At 34.4% G+C, this 25381-nt stretch overlaps 1 protein-coding gene across 1 annotated transcript in view; it reads left to right on the top strand.

Annotated features, from left to right (window-relative positions):
• The window catches only part of CIP2A (cellular inhibitor of PP2A), a 48851-nt gene extending 28813 nt beyond the window's left edge, over positions 1–20038 (top strand). The window contains exons 13-21 of the mRNA XM_069069812.1: positions 588–706; positions 2555–2750; positions 3052–3126; positions 3238–3348; positions 10067–10263; positions 13674–13787; positions 14071–14153; positions 16353–16492; positions 17752–20038. Coding sequence (XP_068925913.1) covers positions 588–706; positions 2555–2750; positions 3052–3126; positions 3238–3348; positions 10067–10263; positions 13674–13787; positions 14071–14153; positions 16353–16492; positions 17752–17922 — 1206 coding nt within the window. The 3' untranslated portion in view covers positions 17923–20038. The remainder of the gene's footprint in view (positions 1–587; positions 707–2554; positions 2751–3051; positions 3127–3237; positions 3349–10066; positions 10264–13673; positions 13788–14070; positions 14154–16352; positions 16493–17751) is intronic.
• The last annotated feature ends 5343 nt before the right edge of the window (positions 20039–25381 follow it).

Raw genomic sequence — 25381 nt, 5'->3', positions numbered from 1 at the left:
AAGCATTAGAAGTAAAAGTGAGGACAAAAAATAGCCTTTAGGGTTGTGTAAGGCAGAGGGAGAGCTAGAAAGACAACAGATTGTAATCAGTTAAAGGAATTATAGAGTTTATGAACATGTCAGTTGTGCATTTGTGGATGCTGGCAAGATCAAGCTTGTGACCATCTCTGTGTGTAGCTGCATTGGGGTGGAAGACTTGGTCATAGGATATGATTAAATTGAGGAACTGGGAGGTTATAGTGTTTGAGGGTGTTGAAGTCCCTTAGTATAAAGTTCTTTCTTTTTAAAAGAATAATGTACAACTTGAAAATCAGAGTTTTAAAAATGTTCTATGGCTCTCCTTTAAAGTCTTATTATCATTATCTTCATTTAACAGCCTTTATATCAGCAGCGATCTCTCTCTCTCTCTCTCTCTCCCCTTCTCCCTTCTTCCCTCTCCCTCCCTTTCTTTCTTCCTCTCTCCCCTTCCCCCCTTTCCCCTTTTCTCCTCCCTTGTTCTTTCTCCCCCCCCCCTCATTTTCTGGGGATGGTGTTTCCCTTCCTCTTAATTAACTTGATTTTTATCATGTGCTTTTTTCTTTGTTTAGGATCAACGTTTGGTTACTCCTTTAGCTTTTGCCTTGACATCAGAGAACAGGGGACAAGTACAATGTGGACTTGGACTATTACTAGAAGCTGCACCATTACCAGACTTCCCTGCCATAGTGTAATTGAGTTATAGTTCTTTGTATTACTAACAAAAAACTTTTAACAACTTGAATTTCGTGTATATAAACTTTTGGGATATAATCAGTAAAATTACATAAATGTATGAGGGAAATACTGTTTAACACTTTATTAATCTAGAATAATCAAGGGAAAGATTAATTAATTTTCAGGGGCGGCTAGGTAGCACAGTGAGTAAGAGCCTGGGGATCGAATCCAGGCTCAGACACTTAGCACCCACCCAGAAACACCTGGCCGTGTAATCTTGAGCAAGTTACTTAACCCCAATTGCTTCAGGGCTCAGTGAGTAAGAGCACCGGCCCCAGTGTTGGGATGACCTGGGGATCAAATCTGGGCTCAGACACTTAGCACCACACCCAGAAATAACTGGCTGTGTAACCTTGAGCAAGTTACTTAACCCCAATTGCTTTAAAAAAAAAAAGATTAATTAATTTTTAAAAATTAAAGACAAATCTAAGTTTTTATGATTTTTAAGACATAAAATACTTAATTAGTGCTTAAGTAAAAGCCCTGATGGATCTTGAAGAGAAAATGCTGATGTGTACTTATTTGTGTATACAAGTAGATATAGAGTGTTTCAAAAAGTGACTTTTTTTTTTGCTTTTTGGAAGGCAATGGGGGTTAAGTGACTTGCCCAAAGTCACACAGCTAGTAATTGTGTCAAGTGTTTGAGGTTGTATTTGAACTCAGGTCCTCCTGACTCCAGGGCCCGTGCTCTATTCACTGCGCCACCTAGCTGCTGAAACAAAAAGTGACTTTTGAAAGCAGTTTTTTTCTTAAGCAGGTAGAGAATTAATTCTGAACTTTTAACATTATTCATTTGCTTTTCTTAGTACAAAAGTCAGCTTTAACTCAACCAGCAGCAAAGTAACTCAGATTCTGAATTAGCAAAATCCAAATCAATACATGTGCCTGTAACAACATAGATAATGATTCTAGGTATGTCTATATGTGTATATCTATATATACAGATACACACATAGAGGCAACATAATGTGATGTATAGAGAAGTGACCTTGGAGCCAGGGAGACTTAGGTTTGAGTCCCAAGTCTTAATTATACTTGCTTTGTCATCCTGGGCAAGCCCTTTTTAGTGCAGATTCTCTACGATAGTAGATTAAAAAGAAATTAATTATCTGCAGTGCTTGAGTGAGTTTTCTCATCTAGGAGTTTCCTATACCAGTGAAATCATAGGTTCAGTCTCTTTCTTTCTTCTGATACTGACATAAAGAAGTATGTTATGATGTAGTAGTTTGATGACTTGTTATGTTGTAGTAGTTTAGGATAAACCTGTTTTGAGGTTTCTCCGTCCAATCTTGATCATTTTACTTCATACAAGTGTAAGTTGATTTAATATTGAAATAATACAGTAACATTTCCTGTAATAAATACAGAAAAGAACTCAGCATCATTAAGTAATTCCCTGAAGTCTTGTACTATGTTCTAATGGGAAAAAAAGAAGCAGAACACTAAGCTTCTACAGCTACTGTGGAGGATGCTAGCCACAGAAGAGTTGCCTCCTTACCTCTGTATAGTGCTGTCAATTTACTGTGTATGTGAACTTAGATTTGTAAATTGGGTTGTGATCATAAATTGTAGATTATCGACATAGAAAATGTTGTTGTGGATGGGAAGGAGTTACATTCCAGATTTGTTTGCCAAAGGAATCATCACAGAAAACATTTGCAGACTTGTATTCTATGAGGACTGGCAAAATTAGGGCTAGACTACTTTATAATTGTGTGTGTGTGTGTGTGTGCTATATAAATAAATATAATTAGATTATCTTGCTTTTTAGCTTACTTTTTATGTTTTGTTTTCTTTTCAGCCTTGGTGAAAGTATTGCAGCAAACAATGCATATAGACACCAGGAATCAGAGCATGTGCCCAGAAGAATCCATGTGCAATCAGTAACTCCAATTCTTTCAGCATCTTTAAAGGGCTCAGCTTCTCACCCTTCAAATGATAGCGTCCCTGGTTTAAACATTCAGGAGCTAATACAGAAACTTCAGTCTGGAATGGAGGTGAATGATACTTGCTAATTATCATGTGGTAAAATAGAAAGACTTCATATGGAAATCTTTTGCCAGAATTTATTCTTAAAAACCTATACTAGGTATATATAAAAAAATCAAATGAATTCTTTCAATAATTGATTTTATACTAAGTTGTCTCTTGTAGCAGCCACAGTAGTGGGTAATGTTTGTGATCCCCACTTAAAAAACAAAACAAAACTGGTTCACTTGTTATACATTATTTTATGCTAGATTCACAATTAAGTTCAAATGATGTTTCTTGTTCTTTTCTATGTTAATACTTATATAGATGAAGGATCAGATGTCTGATGTGAGAATATCTGACATAATGGATGTCTATGAAATGAAATTGTCTACATTAGCAGTGAGTAATTGTCATGTTTTATCTTGAATGAATAAGGACAGCCTTTTGATTTTGTACAAATACTCTTTTTTGCAAATAAATACTTCTCATATCTGTTCTTGTCTTTTGTAGTCCAAAGAAAGTAGATTACAGGATCTTTTGGAAGCAAAAGCCTTAGCTCTTGCACAGGCTGATAGACTGATTGCACAATACCGTTGTCAAAGAACCCAAGCTGAATCAGAAGTGAGTATATTTCGTATATGTCAATCTGATGTTGAAATGAGGAAAATAAGGTAAAATAGAAGTTTTGCTTTTTAAGAGTATGGAAATGTTTTAGGACAAGCATAAGGCTTATGTGCATGAAATATTTGAATAAACTATGGAAGTCATAGGATGATCAAACCAAATAAAAATAGTATTTAAGTTATTTGAAATCATTCCTTTAGAAGCACAGAATAGCTTTACTAATTTTATAAGATGGCATTGATATCAAGTAATTGTTTTAACAAATTCCATTTTCAAACATTGTTCACTTAGGAAAGCTATTTTGATATACCATGTTTTCACCTAAAGTTAATAGTACTTTATTTTGGGTTTTGGTGAATTCCATTAAACTAAAAATTCTTGTAGAAAAATATATTTACAATGCCCTGTCAATATAGCAATCAGTTGCTTAATAAAAAAAATATTGTTATTGTTTTAATTTGGTATTTATGCTTGTATCTTTAATGGAAGATGAAAGCTATTTGCTGAGGACAGGGTCCAAGAGAAAGTTTTGTATCTCTGTATTTTGTCCCTGATTGACACTTAGCAGATTTTTCAGTTGAATTGGCATAATAAGAAGGGGTGGGGAAAAGAGAAAGTATAGATCTAAAAAAGTCAACAAATATTTAATGCTGACTGTGTTCACAAGGTGGTGCGCTGGGTGTCAGGGAAGTAGAATGGATGAAGTGGAATAAGAAAGAAGTTAGCAAAATCCTGTGGGGAAATAAAGCATGAATACTTTAGTGGTTCCTAATCTCATCAGTGTGAGTACTCCTACTGCAAATGCAAGCCATCTATACTTTCTTATCTTTTGTGTCTCTTGTCCATGTCTCCCTTTAAATACTCTACAGGGGTCCGATCAATGTGATGGGGCATTCTTCTAGATCTTATGACATGTTTGTATACTGTTAGAACAGAAGGCTGATGTTTGGTTATCCTTGCTTAGTTGCCTCCTGATTGGCCTATTATCTTTTCTAATCCTACACCTCTGATGATATCCTTTACATTGTTTTTATTTTGCAGCTCTTCTATTTGTGTGCTTCTCCATTGCCATTGGATTGACCTAAAATTCTTATTCCTTGAAGGTTATAATATTTTAAGACTTACAGCTCAATTTATTAGCCATCTGTAGTGTCTGTCCAAGAAAGAAATACAGGTTTACCAGCTCTGTGGGTTTCCTATCCAACTCACATAGTGGTCTAAACAAAAGGTATTCTTTATCCAATTGATATTTTTTTCTGTGTGAATAATTAAATCAAATTCTTTTGAGGGAGAATAGATTTCATTTAGGAGGCTCCACAGTATTGTAGAGCTTGGCCATCAGTAAACAAAAAAAGAACAACAGAAGAGCTTCATCTGTATGGATTCCCTCTTATGTTTGGGCCCTACTAGATATCTTCCATGACTTTGGTGAGCAGATGTCTCCCTTTTTAAGCCATGTTTGATATTAGTAATCAGAGTTGATGAACACAGTTTTCAATTGTTACATCTTTAATAGACCCATATAATTTCAGTATATGTATAAGAAACAACTTATTTTAAGAGGGCCTTTCAGTTAGTGTTTTGCTCAACCACATTTTCCCATTTATTGGGAAGGTGCCATCATTCTTTCAATGGCTGTCTCCCATGCCTGGAATGCAGTTCTTCCTTACTTCTGCCTCATGGAAATCATCACTTCTTTCAAGGTTAATCTCAAGCACCAGTTCTCCACAGAACCTTCCCTGATACTCCCAACTGCTAGAACCCTCCCTCTATAACTACCTTATATTTAACTGCATGTACTTATTTGGTATATATTTAATCTCTGTATAGAGATGTGCATATTGTCTCCCCTAAAAAAAAAGTAAACTTTTTTTAGAATATGAATTGTTTCCTTTTTTTTTTTTTTTGACTTTGTATCTCCAGTACCTTGTAAGGAACCTTGTAGATACTTAATAAATTCTGTTCATGTTTGCATTGAAGTTACTGAGTGTTAAAGGATATACTTATTTAACTTGCTAGTGCTTATCAAATTCTTCATAGATATTCTCTGCCTCCTTATATTCTACGTTAATAATACTCATAATATTGTGATCTTATCACTGTGAGTGTTCACTTAGATGATTCAGATCACAGCCTGTACGTGCCTGCCTGTTCTCTATGGCCTTTGCCCATATCCTTCCATTAGTTTACCATAGGGCATCGCTTGGCATTGCAGATAACAATGGAAGCCATAGACCATCATTGCTTATCCTTTGCTCTTACCATGTGACCACCCCATCTTTTTCAGTCATTTCCTTTGGTGAAATCATTATTCCAGTTCTTTGTAGTTCCTTATTTCTTGTATATTTCAGCTTGCTTTCATATTATATGCTTCCCCATCTCTGTCTGAATGATACTTAGAAGTCTTATATTACTTACTGTAAAACAGTACTGGTAGGCTATTGATGACCTTTAAAATTTATTTTAGGGGGCAAGCTAGGTGGCACAGTGAATAGAGCACAGGCCCTGGAGTTAGGAGGACCTGAGTTCAAATTTGGCCTCAGACACTTAACACATTTACTAGCCGTGTGACCTTTGGCAAGTCACTTAACTCCAATTGCCCTGCCTTCCCCCCTCCAAAAAATTTTATTTTGGAAGAATAGTATATAGGATCATTAAAGAAGCTTTGCAGCCTTCCAGAAGCAATCTTGGACCTCTCTCATTGTATGTTTGTAGTGGTTCATAATTTGCATAGAAGACATTCTTCATCCATTTGGTTTTTCCTTGTGTATGGTTAGGCCAGAATCTTTTTAGTAGTTATAGATCTCATCCAGGAGACTGCAGTGTTTTGAGGGTTAATGCAACCAGTATGATGTTATTCACAGATCATATCTAGACGATCTTACCCATCTACAAAGATTCCTTCTCCAACTTGAACTCTGTGCCAGATATCCTACATGACTGTTGTGGACACGTTTATTGAGAATATAGTGCCCCTATTTTATACCTCATCTGATAGTAAGTTATAAGAGGGTTATTGAATTAAGTTTTTTTCTGTTCATTCTTTCTAATAAACTGTAATCATTTTTATTCATGCATGGAAGATACCATGTTTGAAAAGATCTGGCATTTTGCTTGTTGGCTTTTATTCTACCAAGTTTTTAAAAAGTTTTTTTTTAAAGACAAGAAATAATAAGCATCATTAGATTTTGCATTCACAACCAAACTATAGGCACTTATGAAATGCCTACTATAGGCACTGTACTGGGTACTGGAGTCCAAACTGAATTAATGAAACAACACTCACTTATAAAGTGCTTATGTTCTAGCAGGGGAAACAACAAGGACGTGTATACAGTAGGAATGTAAAGACAATAAAACAGGCTAGTTTGAGATCAGGAAAGACTTCATCTAGAAGGTGGTGATTCAGCTGTCTCTCGAAGTAAGAGACAGCTTCTGTGAAGCAGAGGTCATGTGAGAAGCACTTTCCAGACACTCTAGTCAGTTGCATAACTGATAAAATTGTAGTTGGTTATGGAATGTCATTTGCCTGTTTCCTACTAATATCTTCATCAAGGATTCCTTAGAGGTATTTATGTAATCTTAAAAAAAAATTATATAGATGGGAAAGTTAGGCATGTATGTCATCAGTTGTTGATATTCTCTATGTCCAACTCCCTCCACCCTTTTATGTTTATGTGGGGTTTAGTAATAGGGACTGAGATTTTTTTTCCTTGCCTTTGATATCTTTCCTTCCTTATATAAGTGCTTTGAAATGAATCCCTCAACAATCACACAATTATATCTTTTTTAATTCCCCGAGTACATTTGTTATAATTCAGCTTTCCCCACATTTGTCCCCTTTAGTGACATTACTATCTCTTCTCTAAGCTCATTTAGAATTGTGTTAGAGTCCAGGTATGGTGGCTCCACTTTCCTAATGGGGAAAAGTTTTTTTTTTTTAATCTTTGCAAATTGGGCGTGGTATGGATTGCTTGAACTCTGAAGTTCTGAGTTGCAGTGGGCTAAGTCAATTGAGAATCTGCACTAAGTCCAGCACCAGCATAATGAACCCCAGGGAGCAGGGTGGGCTGAGGAGTAGTGAACCTGCTCCAGTCAGAAATGGAGTCAGTCAGAGCTCCTTTGCTGTGGGGTCAGGCCTGTGAGTGACCAGTGAGTGCATTTCTAGCCTGGGTCAGATAAGGTAATCCAGTCTCCAGAAAATTTTACATATCTTTTCTATTTCTATCTTCTTTTTAGTTTCATCTTAAATCCCCTCAAGCTGGCTTTGAATAAATAGTCTCTTTTCAAACTTCCTTTAACCTGCTTCTCTCTCTTTTATAAGGTAGTATTGCTCATCATCTATTATTTTCTGCAAAGCAAATCACATTATAATAAATGTTATAAAACAATCTTTGTAGAGCAAAAATATTTTCCATCTTTGGCTGATGACCAGCTTACTCCATATATACAGTTACATCAGAGTGAAGTATTTGGAATTCTCTATAATAGAATTTGGCTGACAAATCGTAGTGTTGTATGTCATTCACAGATTTTATCTAGATGATCTTATCCTATCTACAAAGATTTCCTTCTCTAACTTGAATTCTGTGCCAGATACCCTCCCTGATTGTGGTGGACACATTTATCCAGAATGCAGTGCCCCTATAATGAATCTTTGTTCTAATTGTTCTTTTTATTTGCCTATTGCTGTTTTCAAACCAATACCTCAACTTCGTTTTTGTTTACTTTAGTGCTCAACTGAATGATTCACTAATGAGTAAGATTTGTTTTCATTTCCTAATTCAGATAGAATAGTTTTTAAAATCTCTCTTAAAGTCTTCATAAGAAAGATGTTCTACAAAATATAAATAAGTTACCATGTACTTCTCTATTTTCTTCTGGTAGAATCAAGACTTTATCTAGATTCATTTTTACTTTTAATGGTGTAGTAAACTTATAAAATTGAAAAATATTGAGGCTGAGGTGAATTTGAAAAACTTGTCCATTTTAATAAAAAAAATACTCAATTGATTTTTTTCCTATTTAGATAATTTGTTTTAAAGTCTTGTATCAGTCATACAAATTCATCTAGTCTGGATTTATCTTGCACATTATTAAGTATCTCCTATTTCAACCACCTTACAAGCAAAGCAGCTTACAAGAAGAATATACAAAATACTAAGTCTGTGAAATAAAATTATAGCAGAGGTTCTTAACCTAGGTCTGTAAACTTTTGGAAAAAAAGTGATAAATATATGTAAATATAATTGATTTTCTTTATAATCCTCTATGTATATTATTTTATATTCATTGAGAAAGGGATTCAAAAAATAACAGGGGTTAAAAACCCCTTAGATGAAAACATAAGGGTTTTAATTTTCTTTTGTTGTGTTTTTATTTGTATTTCTATTTGTTTGGTTTGTATTTTGAATCTGGGAATGATAATTATTGCCAGATCTAAAAACAACCATTATAACTACTATTCAAGTTTCTTCATTATTTCCTATCATAGACACTTGAAGTTTTTTAGAATGGAAAATGATTTTTTCCCTCTTATCATTATGCTATCTTAACTTTACATATTTGCCTAAACTTCATGTTGTTTGTATACTGTTTCATAGTCTTATACTTGTGTTGAATGCTTTGGTAGAAAAAGACTTCTTTTTTTCTTTTAATTTTTAGACTAAATTCAGTCCCATTACTATACTAGAATGTGAAAACCAACTGCTGTCTTTGCTATTCGCTCTCTGGGTCAAAAGGTATTTTTAGAAAATAAAGTCAGAGGAGACCAGCGAAATAAACTTACACAAAAAGGGGCTTGAATGAGTTAGAATTGCATATCATTTTCTGCATATCAATTGGAATTTAAGTGCCTCAATTTTTGTGCTCCCTTAATTGGAGCTTATTTTGAAAAATATCAGCAGAATTATTCTCTCATCCCCAGCAAAAAAAAAATAAAATAAAAAGTCAAACAAACACAGACCCTGATGCCTATTAGTGATGGGAAAGAAAAGTTTGAATACCATTTTTGGATCTTACTCCACATTTTCTTATACCCAGTGCCTTTGCCCTTAGGGATCTTATTTAGCTTTTTATGAAAGGATTCAAAATTCCCAAACATAAAAAATAGAGTTGTCAAATGGAAGGGCCAAGTCTCCACAGAGTAAATAGTGTGGTGTGTGGATAACTACAGTTTATTTTTAAATAAATGTAGCTGTTTCCAAATAGAATCTTTTGTTTTACTACTTTGTGTCTTTGCCAAATGTCATAATATTCAGCCAGTTTTGTAAATAATTATCTACTGGTCTTCTGCTTTAAGTTGTTTATGGATATACTGTCAAGAAAATTATAAAACAATACAGGTTTAGATCAACCATTTAAAAATGTCTCTCCCCAATTCTCTAATCAGTGTAGCTTCTATTGAGATTTGATTTATTTATTTATGAAGATTTTTGAAAAGTTCATTCTGATAATTGTGACAAAAACTATGGAGAGATTTTTTTAAGTACTGAATTTAAGCTTTCCAATCTCATTTTGGAAGAAAAAAATTCAGATTTATTAGAAATCACTAAGCATATGTGACAACCTTGATTAGGCATTTAATTCCATGAAGTAGATTACAAAAAATTAAATCACAAAATATACCTGTTTTGAATCAGTGGGTGAATTACGGGGGTGAATCATGCTAACCCATGACAATGTAATAGTTTGAATTCTTGTGCTTTGTTTCAAGGCGAGGACCCTTGCTTCTATGTTGAGAGAAGTTGAGCGAAAAAATGAAGAGCTTGGAGTGTTGCTGAAATCACAGCAGGTTGAATCAGAACGGGTCCAGAGTGATATTGAGCATCTCTTTCAACATAATAGGAAGTTGCAGACTGTGGCTGAAGAACATGAAGTGCTGAAAAAGTCTTATATGGAACTAATTCAGAGGTATAACAAAATATAACATATGTAAAATGTAGGCAGCCCTAATTTACAAATAGGTTGTTTCTAACATTGAGTTAATTGACACTCAGAATTTATTTTCCCAAAGAAACAATGTTATTAATGTTAGTTAGTTTCCTAAATCAGCTCACAGAAGCCCTTTTAGTTTGTAATGTATCTGGTATATAGCACTCTGTAGTACTTTTAGAGATATTCAAAGAGATAATGACTGATGACTTGGGATGTTTTAGAGGGAATTCATCCATTAGGCAAAGGAGTAACATGCTATAATTCTAAAACCTAACCACTATGTGTATAACCCATGTTTCTATGGGAAAATTCACTCTGCAATTGAAACTGAAATGCTAGGAACCTCTTCTCCCAACTTCTGAAGTGGGATTCTGCTAGGCAATGGGAGCAAGTAATGTTGCCAAATGAGCCCGGGATGAAAGCTTTACTGAGATTTGAAAGGAGTATTTGAAAATCCCCTCTGGACTAGCCTTGGGGCAAAAGTAAGAAGAACAAGATGGGGAGGTGATCCTAGAAAACAGCAACCAGAGAAGGTTGGGGATCCTTAAGTATCAACCAGAGTGCTTGACTTCATCAGCTATACCCCATTAAGATAACTGCTCACATGTTAAACATGTGCATAAATTGGGACTACCTACATACATCGCATTTATTTTCTAAAAAGCTCATCTCATATCACTGTTAATACTCAAATCTGTGTTATAGACGTAATATCCATTTATGGCATTCCATAAATTCTGTGGCATAGAAGATAAGTGACCAAGACTTTTAACTGCATCTTGAAATACTTTGTTGCCCCCATCAGCCCATTAAATCTGGAAGACTTAGGTTGGACAAGATTTAGCATAGTTCATAATCATAAAGAAAAGTCTGTTTTAGACACTTTATAAAAGCACTGCAATTCTTTCCCAGTCTACATAAGCATTATCTTGACATATAAAGCAACCCACTTTGAACTTTATGTCAAGCTCCTTTATAACCTTGAAAAGAAGCCTCATTTAACCCAACATTCACATAGATCATCTTGTTTATCTGTATGATATTATTAAGTAGTCATATGATGAACTGTTTGCATAAAGTCATTAGCAAAGCTAAAGCCAAAATACAAATCTCATTGCCATTTAGTCCTCTTGTTACTTTCCTCTGTTGCTTGATATTATTCTTAGTCATAATAATAATGATAGCTAATGTTTATATAGCACCTACTGGCCAGACACTGTGCTAAGCACCCTGGGACATGAATGCTTTTATTATCCTCATTTTACAGATGAGAAAAGTGAGGCAAACAGGTTAAGTGACATGTCCAGGGTCACACAGCTACTGAGTTTCTGAGGCTGAATTTGAACTCATATATTCCTAAGTCCAGTCCTAATACTCTCTCTGCTGTGCCACCAGTTGCCTCTTATTTTATGACCATTATTTTTTACAGTGAAAACTTTGGATCATAGCTTTAGGGCTTTAAGGAATTTTAAAGATCATCTTGTATGACCTCATTTTACAGATGACAACACAGACCTGGAGAGGTTAAATGACTTGCCCTAGTAGTTATAGAGCTAGAAATTGAATCCAGGTACTGACTTTAAAATCCAGTACTCATTCTACTGTGCTATTCTGCCTCCAAGTTGAATATTTCTAAATTATTTTGGAGATCAGGGTGGAAGGGTAGGTAGGGGTGTTATGAGTAGGGAATGATCTGATTTTAGATCTCATGGATTATCTTTCATTTCTATACACATTGACTTTGAGCTTAGTGGTATTTTCTTAGCTGTCTTTCCCCAAGGAGATAGATTAATTCTTCATCAACTGTGGACAATAGATTTGTTTGTTTTTGTAACGAGCACTTATCTGAGAAATAGGAGCCAGATTTTATTTTTAAACAGGGAGCCACTAAGGAGAAAAGAGTTAATATCCCTTCTGGGAGGCTGCTAGATACATTGATTTTTGTTTCTGAACTATCTTCAACCCCCAATTCCTTCAGTCAGAAACCTCTGGTGTCCCCTTTGGTGGCCATAAGTTCTCCACATTGGTCCTCACTGGTTGCCCCTTCCATTCCTCTTATAACTGCCACTGCCCCAATTGACCCAGTTGTATTATGGTCTGAAGTCTCTGTAAGAACTGATTGTAATTTTTTATAGTCTAAATTTTGTCTGTCAGTTCCCTAACCCTGCAAGCACATACTTAATGTCACATACTTAATGATTAGGTGGAGAATGTATTATATCATTTATAATTTTAAATACTTTTAAAAAAACATCTTTTTTTTGGGGGGGGGTGTTGGGGGAGACTCTAACCCATTACTCCATTGGGAGGGGTTAAGTAACTTGCCTAGGGTTGTATTGTCAGTATGTATCAGGGGAACTTGAACCCAGTTTTTCCTGATTTCTAGGTGGTGTTTGTATGGCTAAATGGTATTTCTCTTAAAAGAACTTAAACTGTTAACAATCTTAATATACACTTGTGGTGGCATTTTTAATCAGCAAGAACTAATGTTTATTTTGAAACTTGAAATGTTAGGGTTATATTTTAAATCATACTTACCTATAGAAATTATAACTGGGCAGGATTTATGTACTCTATGAATAACAAAGAAATTTGAAGCAGAATAGAGAACAAGAAATGTGTGGTGACAGTGCAGTATTTCTGGAAAGGCATTTTCCTCCTCTATAACATTTTACCTTTATCCGAAAGATGAACATTAAGCATGTCTCCTATTTTTAGTCAAGGAGATCCAAAAATTTGTCTCTGGAAGCCATCAGTATTTCCTTCTGGATATTGAGGGTGAAAAAAGACAGTAGTTGAAATGAAAATGTCTACAGGAGGTGAAATAATGTCTTGCATTAACTCATGAAAGGCAAAGCTTTAGGTCCTTTAAGTGGTTATCTATTTATTGCCTTGGAAACAAAAAAAAAAAAAAAGAAAAATTAGAGTAGGGGCCCAATAACTTTTTAATCCTAAACTTTACTAGTAACTAAAAGCAGTAGTAGTAATTACCATTTGCAGTATAATTTTGGAATAACTTTAATTTTTTAAAAAGCCTCATCTTACAGGGAGAACAAAATCAACTTAGATTTGTGACATAGACATTTTCTTTTTCCTCCTTGAAAATTTACATATGTCCCTAGCAGAAATGAGTTTCTATAATGAGTAGGCCTATAACTACCATGTTTCACAACATACTGTATCCTGGACAGTTTTTATAAAAGGATCCAAAGTTTATCCATTTTGCTGTCATTTAAAATCGAAGTTCTGTGTTACTCTGAATGTGGTACATGTTCAATCAAATTTTTTCCTACTTGTCTCTGTGTACTTTGGCTAGAAAACTCTAAGTAGGAGAAATGTTGTGCTTTATGATCTCTTTGATTTCAGCCCATCTTTTCTCTTTTCAGGAGTGAAGCTTTTGAAAGGAAGAGTAAAGATTTACAGGTCACATGTGATTCTCTAACCAAACAAATTGAAACAGTGAAAAAATTGAATGAATCACTCAAGCAACAAAATGACAAGTAAATTCAATAGTTTTAAAAAAAGTTCTTGTTGATCTACTTTCTTTTGAAAAGTTATTTACTTTTTAAGAAGTGATGTGATTTTTGTTTATTGCAATTGCTTGTTTTTAATCACCAAAATTGGTAGATAAACTGCTACAGTTATGATTTCCAGTAAATGTTCTTTTTTTTTTGGACTTTACCTTAAATATTTCATTGAAAAGAAGTACCTTAAATAGAAAACCATTGACTATTTGAGAATTTTTTTTTATATATATATTTTTATAATTTTTTTAAATTTCAGAACCATTGCTCAGTTAATGGAAGCAGAAAAACAAAGAAAAGACATACAGAATCAACTAGTGGAGAGCGAATGTATAATAACAAGTAAGTAAACTTTTATTATATAAACATTGTAGTATTAAAATTCAGAAAGAATTCATAAGTCAATATAAATGTTTCTGTAACCTGTTGTCAAGTCAAAAAATTTAACCATTACCTGTGCTGGGTTTTTTCCCTCTAAGTAAAGTCAGGGATTACTTTATTCTATTTTTCTCTTAGTTTTCAGTTTTGTCATTGATTTTCCATTAATCTTAAATTGCATTTCACATTGTTTGTTAGTATGTCTTTATGTCAGTATGACAGGATATTAACAATCTGTTGAGGTCTGCCAGTGCAAATATTACATCCTTTGGATGTAGGAAAAAATTTACGGCTCTGCATAGATATTCACTTATACTTACCTACATAAGAAATAAGATGGCTTCAGCAAACTTGAAATAAGAAAAGTAGATACAGATATATACACACACATATATTCATATTCAAGTACAATTATGTCTACAAACATTGTTATTTGGAAGGAGATTCAAACTGGTAATTGAAGTTCTCCCTCTTCATGCAAGGTCTCCATGTGCTTTATAGAGGCACAAGACAAAATTCCAGAGTCAAGATTGAGGTAAAAACTTTTGATTTATCAGACAGAACAACAGTGACTTAAAGTATCCAGGTTTCCTTAAGAATCATTTTTTAAGTCATTAAATCTGATCTAGGGTAGGGAAAAAAGGACTGACCTTAAGGATGAGTGAAAGAGATTTCTGCCTGTATCTGGTCAGGACCCTCATGCTCTCTTTTGGAATATGAAAGTTTTTCCCTGAACTGGTATTTAATCTGAAACTTGAAATGTGCGCGTTTACTTAGTTTCCATTTAGAAAAAAGGTAGGGCTTTTAAAAAGGATATTTAAAAAGGTGTCTGATATGTGATAAAGTACTGATAAGGTTTATTTCAGTCAGATGAATCAAAAGTATCACAACAGGATAGTGAGAAAATGTGATTGTTTTATTTGTCTAAAAAAGGAAGTGGAATTTTGGTGTGGGTTTAGTATTGCTTTCATGAGAATTATGGGGGGAAAATTCTTACATTGTGATTGTTAGCAGAAAGTAACAGCAGGTGGCAGTACTAGGTAACTTTTAGTTAAACTACATAGTAGTTTGTGTTCACAGAAAGAGCAGGCAATAAACACTGAGCAACATAGGATCTAGAAATGGAAAGGGACTTTACAAAATCATCTGTGGAAACCTCACCTAACAGGTTAAGTGACCTGCTCAAGCTGGTACAGGTAATAAGTAGCAGTACAAATTAAAACTTGAGTTGTTTCGCTACAGATCAATTGCTCACACATTGCTTGCCCAATTTCCTTGCCCTTGAAACGTCACTACTCATCTTAAACTCCTTTCTGAAATTGTCTTTTCTTCTCTTTCTCATAGTTCCCCTTACCTCTAGCTTCTTATATCAAAACTTTCTAAGAATTGCCCTAATAAAATAGCCAACTATCTTGACTATAGTTTTTGTGAAGGGAGGTAGAGGGAAGAGATGTAGCATTAACAATGAAGCTTTGATCGAGGAGACTAGGAGGTGGTCACTGTAATCTCAAGGAGAAAGTCCAGAACCAAGCTGGTCTCCACAGTCAAAGTCAAGTAACTAAAACTTAGGCCATATCATAGTTGCATACAGCATGTCCATTGGTTAATCTTTTTTTTTTTTTTTAAAGCAGTCGGGGTTAAGTAACTTGCTCAAGGTTACATGGCCAGTTATTTTTGGGTGTGGTGCTGAGTGTCTGAGCCCGGGATTCGATCTCCAGGTCATCCCGACACTGGAGCTGGTGCTCTTACTCACTGAGCCACCTGGCCACCCCCTCCATTGGTTAATCTTGGAAATTGAATTTCAACTCTGTATTGCAACAATGACTAGATTAGGTTGAATTGTTGTAGATAAGCAAAGCTATTTTTAAAATTAAAGCTTTAATAGTTGAAGGGTTCACACTTCATGACTGGGAATGATCAATATTCTAGTTTCTTTTGCTTTCAGACTCCAAAAACCAGTTCTAAACCTTCTCCATGGATCACATTTGATCATCCTCATTCAATAGTACTAACCTTCTTAAGCTAGGCTTTTCCTTCTAGCTTTCTCTTCTTATATGTGTAACATGTGCTTCTATGTTTGATAAGCCATAATCACTTTTGATCTCCATCATGATATCAATGTTGAGATGCCGAAATTCATTTTCTCTATAAATTTTTCTCAAGACTTACAACAGAAAACAAAGGCACATGAAGACAAACTGAGAGCTCTGCAGAAAGAAAAAGAAGATAGGGAAGAAACTATTGAAATTCTGAAAAAAGAATTAAATAGAACAGAGCAAGCAAGAAAAGAATTAAGCATTAAGGTAAGAATTTATTAGAGTTCTCATTTGTAGTCACTGGAGAAAAACTTATGTGAAGTAAGGGAAGTTTGTTGATCCATCATCATATTTCTTTAATAATTTTATTCTAGAAAGTGATAAAATCTTGAAATAGTTGGGATTTGCAAAGAAAATTATTTCATTCAAGGAAAGCCTTTATTAATATTATTAAACATCTTTAATTTTTCAGTAAAGCATGATATTTATAATTATTTTATGTTGTACTATTTACTTGACAAAGCTGGCTCTCTGAATCCCTAAATTAGAGGAAATAGTATGAGGGAAGAAGATGCAGGAAGGGCTGAGAGGCAGTTGACCATTTAGGAAAGTCCAGCTGTTATTTTGGCTCTATCTGTCACTGATGTGTGTACCTCGGGAGATAGCACATTGTGAAGTAGTGAAAAATTAAATTCAGATACAAGTGACTTCAACTCATGTGTGTGTTAAAAAGAAATTAAGTTGTTATAATGACTCAAAATCCATGACTTGCTGACTCTTTATATTACCACTTATGTAAAAAAGAGGAGACAATACCTGCAGCTTAAAACTCTTTAACATCGCTGACCCACTAGAGAGGACCACTTTCTGGCCTGCCCACTGCCCCAGGCCTAGCTAGGCCAGCCCCTTATTTCAGCTACTGCTGCCAAATTTGAATACAGCAGAGGAGCCAAGGTAAAATATTCAAGGTAATATTTGTAGTTACAGGCTTTTGTTTTGTTTTGTTTTTGGTAATACTTCAGTTCTACTGTATTCAATACACATAATGTGTATTCATTTATACTTTTCAACAAAATTTTATTTTTTTAGCATTGCCCATATATGACAGGTTTGAGTTTTGTTGCCAATACAATAGAAATGTTGATCATACACTAAAATTGATGTTCAACAAAACACATAGCTAGCATTTAATTAGCACTTCAAGGTTTGCAAAACACTTTACAAATATCATCTCATTTGATCCTTACAACAAACCTGGGAGGTAGGTGTAATTATTGTCTGCATTTTGCAGATGAGAAAACTGAAGCAGGCTAATTTCAGTGTCTTACCCAGGGTCACACAGCTAGTAAGTTTCTGAGGCTGGATTTGAACTCAGGTCTTCCTCACTCCAGGTCTGGTGCTCTCTACATTACAATCTAGTTTCCCTTCTGTTATGGAGCTTGTCATTCTTCTGTGTTCAAGCATGTATGGCCATTCTAAATCATTGGACAAAAGCACACTAAGTTGTATTTCTATCCATTCTATAGGCTTCTTCCCTGGAGGTTCAAAAGGCACAATTGGAAAGTCGTTTGGAAGAGAGAGAGACTCTGGTAAAACAGCAGCAAGAGGAACTGAACAAGCACTCTCACATGATAGCGATGATCCACAGCTTGAGTGGTGGAAAATTAAGTCCAGAGACAGTGAACCTCAGCCTCTAGCACTCTGGCCAAAGGCTTGTGGTCTCATGATGTGTATGTGTGAGTGTGTGAGTGTGTGTGTGTGTGTGTGTGTTTATCTCTTGCCCTCCAAAAAAGGTCAGTAATGACTTTAAAATGACAAGGAAAATTATTAACTATTTTCAGTTGTGTAAAGAACCTGACATAATCCATGTGTATAATGTTTGACCTTTTGAGTGGAATGAATTAAAATGCTTCTCCAGTGATTTTATTCTGACCAAACTGAGAGGATCATGGCATAGTAGATAGAGGACTGGCCTTGGAGTTGGGAAGACCTGAGTTCAGGTCCTACTTTTGACGCATATTAGCTGGGTAACTTTGGGCAAGTTACCTAACCTTTCAGTGCCTTCCTATAGATGTCATAGAATATTATTTATAAACAAGCTGCTAATCTGTGGCAGTTTTCCACTGATGAAATTACAGGTCTGGAGCAAAAAAGAAAAAAAAATGGTTGACTTTATGAATGCAGTATTTTCGTCCCTTTCTACATTTTTTAATGCATTATTCTAAATGCAATTTAAACACATATCTTTATCTCTAGTCAGGGTATTTAAATTTAAAATATCTTAGAATTTTAACCAAATCAAATGCATTTGAACAATTAATAAATTATAACATATTAACCTAGTAATGGCTATTTTTAAGATACAAGGAATACATGCATGCATGTACAAATATACACATGCATGCATGTACAAACATAGTTTTAAAGCTTATATGGCATTGATGTCTATAGGTACTTTGAAAAATATTCTATATATATATGTATGTGGTGTTGTTCTTGATAAATATATTTAGAAAGAGTTTGTATTTTAAATATGTATATTTTATTGATTACACAAAAACAAAATAGAATTGCTGTTGACCAGGGTTTTGCCCAAGGCCTGTGGAGAAAAGAAGTCCAAGGTACTAAGAATCAATCATTGAGCTTTAGCAGAATTTAAAGGATTAACTAGCTTAATACCTTTAACTGCTCTTCCTTTAACTCTTAAACGTGCATACTTCTAACATCCATGACCATTTTCTCCAAGTTTTTCCTGTTTCAGAGATATATCTAAGCCATATGAAATGGTAGTCTCCTATTTCTGTAGATTTCAAGGACAGAGATGCTACATCCTTTTATGGTAGACTATAGGTCTTCCATGTGCCATAATTTCAGCTCATTTAATGTGTATAATATTAGTTATTTCTTGTCTCCCCCTCCCCATATCTTTCTAATTTTTCTATCCTCTCTACTGTTAGGATCCTCTCTTCTGTTTTCAGAGACCAAAAAAATACCCTAAATGTATGTTGGTTTTGTGTTACGATTTTCAGTTATTTGTACACCTGAAGGCAGCATCAGTCAAGTCAAACATTGGTTTTAGCCAAAAACAGTTTTGTTTTGCATGCATCCTAAAGCTTCAGTTTTATGTTTATTTTCTTACCAGTAATACGTTTAATATTTTTTAACAATTTGTGAAATGTAATATTTTTCTAAACTTTCCTCTTGTATATCCCTTTACTGATAACTTTCACTATTTTCAGTGGTTACTTGATAAAAATGTTTGCAAAAAATATTAGTAGATTGGCATGGCCAAAATGATTTGAAAAATGTTTCCTGGCCAACAAAAACCCCCAAAACCCTCAGTAATGATTTCCTTGTTAATATTCGAACTGATAACAACACAACTCTCTAACTTTCTAGTAATTTTGTCAGTGTTAAAACAACTTTATTTTAGTCTTTAAAAGATGAGATTTTTTTTCCAGTGTGACATTTCTTTCCTTGGCACTTCTGACACCTGTTCTGTTGGTATGTGTATATTAAAAGTTAAGAAGCACTCATTAAAGACATTATAGCAGGGAAAAATAATGAATCAATTTATGCCTTAGGATTCTATTTGCATGACTATTGTGAAGACTTACTGTATTTTTAGAAAACAGGTTCTGTCTTGGTTAGAAACCCTAGTAAATGAAAAATGTCCTCTAATTTTCCCTATTCTTGCTTTAGATCCCAGAGACTAATCTTTGATTTACTCGGTTGCCAGGATTTCTAATCAACGTTAATGCTATATTTAAGTATTACCCTGTAAAATAAATGTGTAACTGTAATAATAACTAATTACCTTGTTAATTGTTCATTCCTGTTATAGATAGCAAGTGGTATTTTAAGGTTTGCTTTTGTGTTTGTTTTTTAAAGAGCAGACTCAAATCTTATACAGTCTCATTAGTCCTTTTGTTGAATTCTTTTTTACCCCAGACATATCAGAATTTAAACTAATCCTTAATTTGAGGTGGCTATGTTTAGGGCACTATATTTTGAAGTTGGTATAGACCTTTTAGTTGCATTTTGATGTCTTGGAACTTAAATTCCTGATCTGAAATGGGAACACAGCAGATACAGATATAGCATGTCTCTGACCACAGTTTGTTTCAGGGAAGTCTTCTCATTTTCTTGTGCTAGCCCTGAGGTTGCATGAAATAACGTGAAAAGCAATGGCTTAGTTGGCAAACATGGATTTATGCCAGGACAAGTTTCTTAATCTATCCATTGACTACATTGTGATGATACGACTGAATTGCTGGAAAAATCATTTTGCTGCTTTAGGTAGACATCCAGCCCATACAGGTCTTCATGCTCTTAGTCCCTGCTATTCTGTAGTTGGAATTCTAGGATATAAAAAGCATTGTAGAAGAGTTCTACAGTATCAGAATTTTAAAACCCCTGAAGTGGATCATAGTTTTTCTCCATTCTTAGTTAGAGAAGTGCAGTAATAAGTTTTTATAGTTATCAAAATACCGAGTAGTTGATACCATGAAATTGTAGGTTTCTTACTTTTGGAAATTTCTTTAAAAAAATCAGTTGGGATACAATTCAGTGATAACCAGCCTCCATTATATCTTTCATATGCATGTTTATTTTCATGGGCTATATGCTATCCTAAATATCAAATTCACTGCATACAAGCTGAAATTTGCTTCCATTGGGGATGGCTTTTTGGTGCGCAAATCAATAGACTTAATCATATCACTTCAAAAGAATTTCATTATGTTTTGGCAATATTTGTATGTCTCCATTAAATCTGTGATTGAAATTGTGTTTCCATCAGGCATTTTGTAGTAGTGGTGTTTATAAAACTGCTGACTTGAAGGTAGATGTTAAGTTTATAGATAATATGCCAGATAAATGGTACTGAGATGTTGAAGAGAAAATTAAATGTTTTATAGAAAGAGAACATTTCAGAAGTTCATATCAAGTTTAATGTTCTCTTTTCAGGAAAAGTTTTATAGAACAGATTGACTTGATCTAGCTGTCTCCATCACTGACTAGGATTTTTCCCTTTCTAAATACTTTTTACCCAACTGAATAACATCTAATTCATTCCGCCTTATTCCCTGGCCTGTCCTGAAATGTTGGAGAGAAAAAGGGCATGATAAAGTTTCATCACCTCACTACTAAAATCCTCAAAACTTTGTTTGAATTTTAAATGGCAAAAATGTAGCTTAGAAAGTTAGAGCTGTTTTTCTTCCCCCCTGAGGTCACTGACTTTTAGCGTAGTGCCCATTACACCAAAGCACATACCAGTATTAAATGGAAAATTTCTGTACTGGCATTGTAAAATAAAAGCCTTTTTCAATAAATAGCATCTTCTTTAAATGTTTCATCAGTTCAAATAAATTGTTTTTATATTTGTAATGATATTTAATAGACTTTCAGTACATTTAAATGTAGCTACAAGATGACTTTAAAAATAGCAAATCTTCATCATTGTTTCTATATAATTGTATTTCTTAAAGTTATGTAAATTCTTACCCTTGTTAGGGTTGGGAAAACAATAACTCTTAATCCAATATTTTAATTTTATTTTTAAAAACCAAACTTGGGCAATGTTATCAACATTATAAGAATGGATCAGAAAAAACGGAGTAATTTGCCCAGTGCAATTTTCTTTTTTAAGTAAGTGCCTATTTGGGGATTAAGCCCAGTTATGACTTCTTTCTCTTAATGATTGGTACCCTATCTTGAAGTAAATTGATGGATTAGGGTAGCTAACCTGATATCAAGTTTAACTTAATGTAATATCAGATATTCACTATTTTATAGCCAAATACAATTATAAAAGTAAAGTACTTTTTACTGGTTGGCAAAAGAAACAGCCCTCCCATGTCAAACATTAATTAGGCTCAAAGTTGAAGAGTGCAGGCATTTTCCATACTTAATGGTGTCCCAAAGTATCTTCAGTAACTATTGACATCTAATTCAATTTGACCCCTCAACAAAGCTGCTATTTTATGTCAAGACTCCTGCCTGCACATTAAAATTTAATGATCACTTCTTGAGGATTTTTAAAAAAATCTATTTGTGCTTCATGTACATTTCCTCAAAAAGATTAAGGACAAATGACATCTTTTGACCAGAAGAGAGCATTAGTTCTCAAGCTTGAAAAATAGAATCAGTAATGAAATGTCTTTGCCCCAGTACAGCTTAAGGTATTTTTTAAAAAGCAAGTTATATAAAAACAGTGTCAAGTAGAAAAGACAGATACATGGAGCAGTATTCAATCTAGTCACTATACCTAGCAAAGTCAGAGGTGCCTAGCAAACAGCATTCTTTTCAAATTCTCTGCGGGAGATTGTGAAGGATACGTATATATAATTCTGAAGAAACTCAACTGATAAAGCTTGAAAGAAAATGCCATAGAACTACAGCTTTGTAATAAATTTTTCTTATAATAAAATAACTCTATTCATATCCTTCTGTGTTGATCAGCAAACTTCCATGTTGAGAACAGAACTCCTCTTCTTGCAGCTCTCCTCCAGAAGCCTATTGAGTCATTCCAGTCAGATGATTAAACTGTCCTCTACTTTTTATTATACTTTCCAACTCTCCCCTTTGCTAGCTTAAATAACGCAGTTGACATTCTCCATACGTAATATTTTAAAGGATCGTACAATATATAGTCTTAAGAATTGGAAAATCATCTATTGCAATTTCCTGTTCAGTACAAGGATACTTTTTTTTTTTGCCTTTTGGAGGGCATTTGGGGTTAAGTAACTTGCCCAAGGTCACACGGCTAGGTTTTTGTGTGGGTGTTGTGTCTTAGGCCAGAACCGGAATTCGGGTCCTCCTGACTCTGGGGCTGGCACTTTGCTCACTGAGCCACCTAGCTGCCCCACAAGGATACTTTCAGCCCCTGTGACAGATGGTCATCTGGTTCAAATACTTCACTTGATGAGAGATTTTTGAAGGTAGTCCATTGTTGAACAGGTCTAATTATTGGAACATTGTTCTGTGCATTGAAGCTGTCTCCCTCTAATTTCAATGTGTTTGTTCCTAATTCTATTCTCTAATGTGGCATGATAAGGCATTTTATTTCCTTTGACTACCCATTAAATGAAAATAGTTATCAGGCAGTTTTTTCTGCTCTGTGTCTTTGCTGGATCTTTAACTAGATTTTGTTGTTTAATTGTTCAGTTTTGTCTGATTGTTCATGACTCATTTTGGGGTTTTCATGGCAAAGATACTAGAGTGGTTTGTCATTTCCTCCTCCAGATGAGGAAACTGAAGCAAACAGGGTTGAGTGACTTGCCAAGCATCTTACGGCTAGTACATAATCTGAGACCAGATTTGAACTCGGGTCCTCCTGACTCCAGGGCCAGTCTATATCCACTACACCAGCTAGATGCCCAACAACATTAGGCATTTTTTTTTTTACAGCTTTCTGTCTTTGCTGGATCATTAACCCCTACCTATCTTTCCAGTCTTCTTACTTTACTACCTTCCATGAATATATAGTTATCCAGTTTTTCAAAGAATTTAAATTTGTGCCCTTCTGAGGGATTTTCAACCAAACCGAAATGGCGTGTAATCTTACAGATTCATAGCACAAGGACTTTTGTGCAAGGGTCACTGTTGCATAAAAGAGTGACATTTTCAAAATATTGTGAGTTTACAAAGTAATTTAGGTTTTAGTACTCATATTATGTCATTTAAAACATCTTCTAGTAAGTAGCTAAACTCCTAACTGGATTTAACAGAGAATATGGATTCCTTCCATCATATTATCTAAGTTGCTATTCCAAGAGTTGTACTTCGACTGTCGTTTCCCAGATAGCCAAGAAGTCTGGTAGTCTTTGAAGAAAGCATAAGGCTACTCTTTTTTTAAAATTCAGGTTCATAGTAAGCCCAGAAAGAAGAAAACACTTGATTTTCGATTAAGCTAATTTTTGAATTATCTGGCTCGGGCTGCTTCTTACATACTTATTTTTATAAAGTTCATGGTTATAAAATAATAGAATGTTGAGCTGTAAGAGAACCTTAGAGATCAGTAGTTTAACCCTTCATTTTATAGATTTAATGCTTAAATATATTCAAAATTAGAAATTGGTTTGCTAGCAGATTTGCCTATATATTCTTTTCCATGAATGAGTGAGATGATACTATTTAATGATTCCTTTATATTTTATTTTAAATTACTTTGAAATTCTGTAGAGGGTACCCTAGAAGGTTTGGAATTGAAAGCTGTTCCAGTTATTTTCATTACTAAAATGGTTTTTTATCATTTCCTCATCCAGTTCCTTTGTTCTTGTTTCCTCTTTTACTCTGACAAATGAAGCCAGCACTATTGTGGTGGAACACAAAGTAAATATTAAGGATATACTCTTCCAGGCAAGGAATTTATGCAAGGTTCCTGCAGTGAGAAAATTTGCATGAAGGCTATTAATAGAGGTAAATTTTTTTTTTAATTTGCTAAACATTTAATCCTAAATTGAAGCCTCCTGTCCCTCTCCCCACCCTCCAGCCCCTTGGTATAGAAAAGGAAATTTTTAGTGCACCAAGCTATTCTGAGTTTCCTCTGCTCTCAATACTATTCTGTTAAGCTAAAGTTGTTAGTATACTGGCAGGTTTATGTTTATTTTTTCCAAGGAAGCATTTCTAATCTGTCTTCTCTTCTGTATCAGACTTTCTAATTCCTGAGATTGTCTTCAGACTCACTGAGATGTACTCCATCATTCCTTTAGCTGTCCTGAAGAGATTATGGGGGCAAGAAATAGCAGGGGAAAGTGATAGTTTTTAATAATTAAGCAACTCATGTCTAGAATTAGGGTCTGATTTGGAGAATGGACCCATATTTCTGGCACTTCATTAGACTTAGAGCCAAACAGCTTAGAGCAAACATGATTATTTAAAAATTGCTCCTTTGAATTTAAATTTGATCTAAATAACTCTTGAGAGTCCCAATGTTTGATATAAATACTTCTGTTTAGTCATGTCATTATCCTTTTTTTTAAAAGCCCAAGAATTTTGGTGTCATTTATCCCAAAGGAAAGATTATGCATTGTGTTTATAGAGATAATGAAAATGCAAGGAAACTTTATTTGTAATACTAAGGAGGTTTAACAAAAATATTACCAAATTTATATAGGCTCAAGCAGAGAGATAAGTAGGTAATAGATGTCTGTG

This window comes from Petaurus breviceps, unplaced genomic scaffold (genome assembly GCF_028583685.1).
Source record: "Petaurus breviceps papuanus isolate PSGF00001 unplaced genomic scaffold, PetGlider_PUasm1.0 90792, whole genome shotgun sequence".
Lineage (NCBI taxonomy): Eukaryota > Metazoa > Chordata > Mammalia > Diprotodontia > Petauridae > Petaurus > Petaurus breviceps.
Note: the sequence above shows the minus strand (reverse complement) of the source record. Positions and strands in the feature narration are given on the sequence as shown.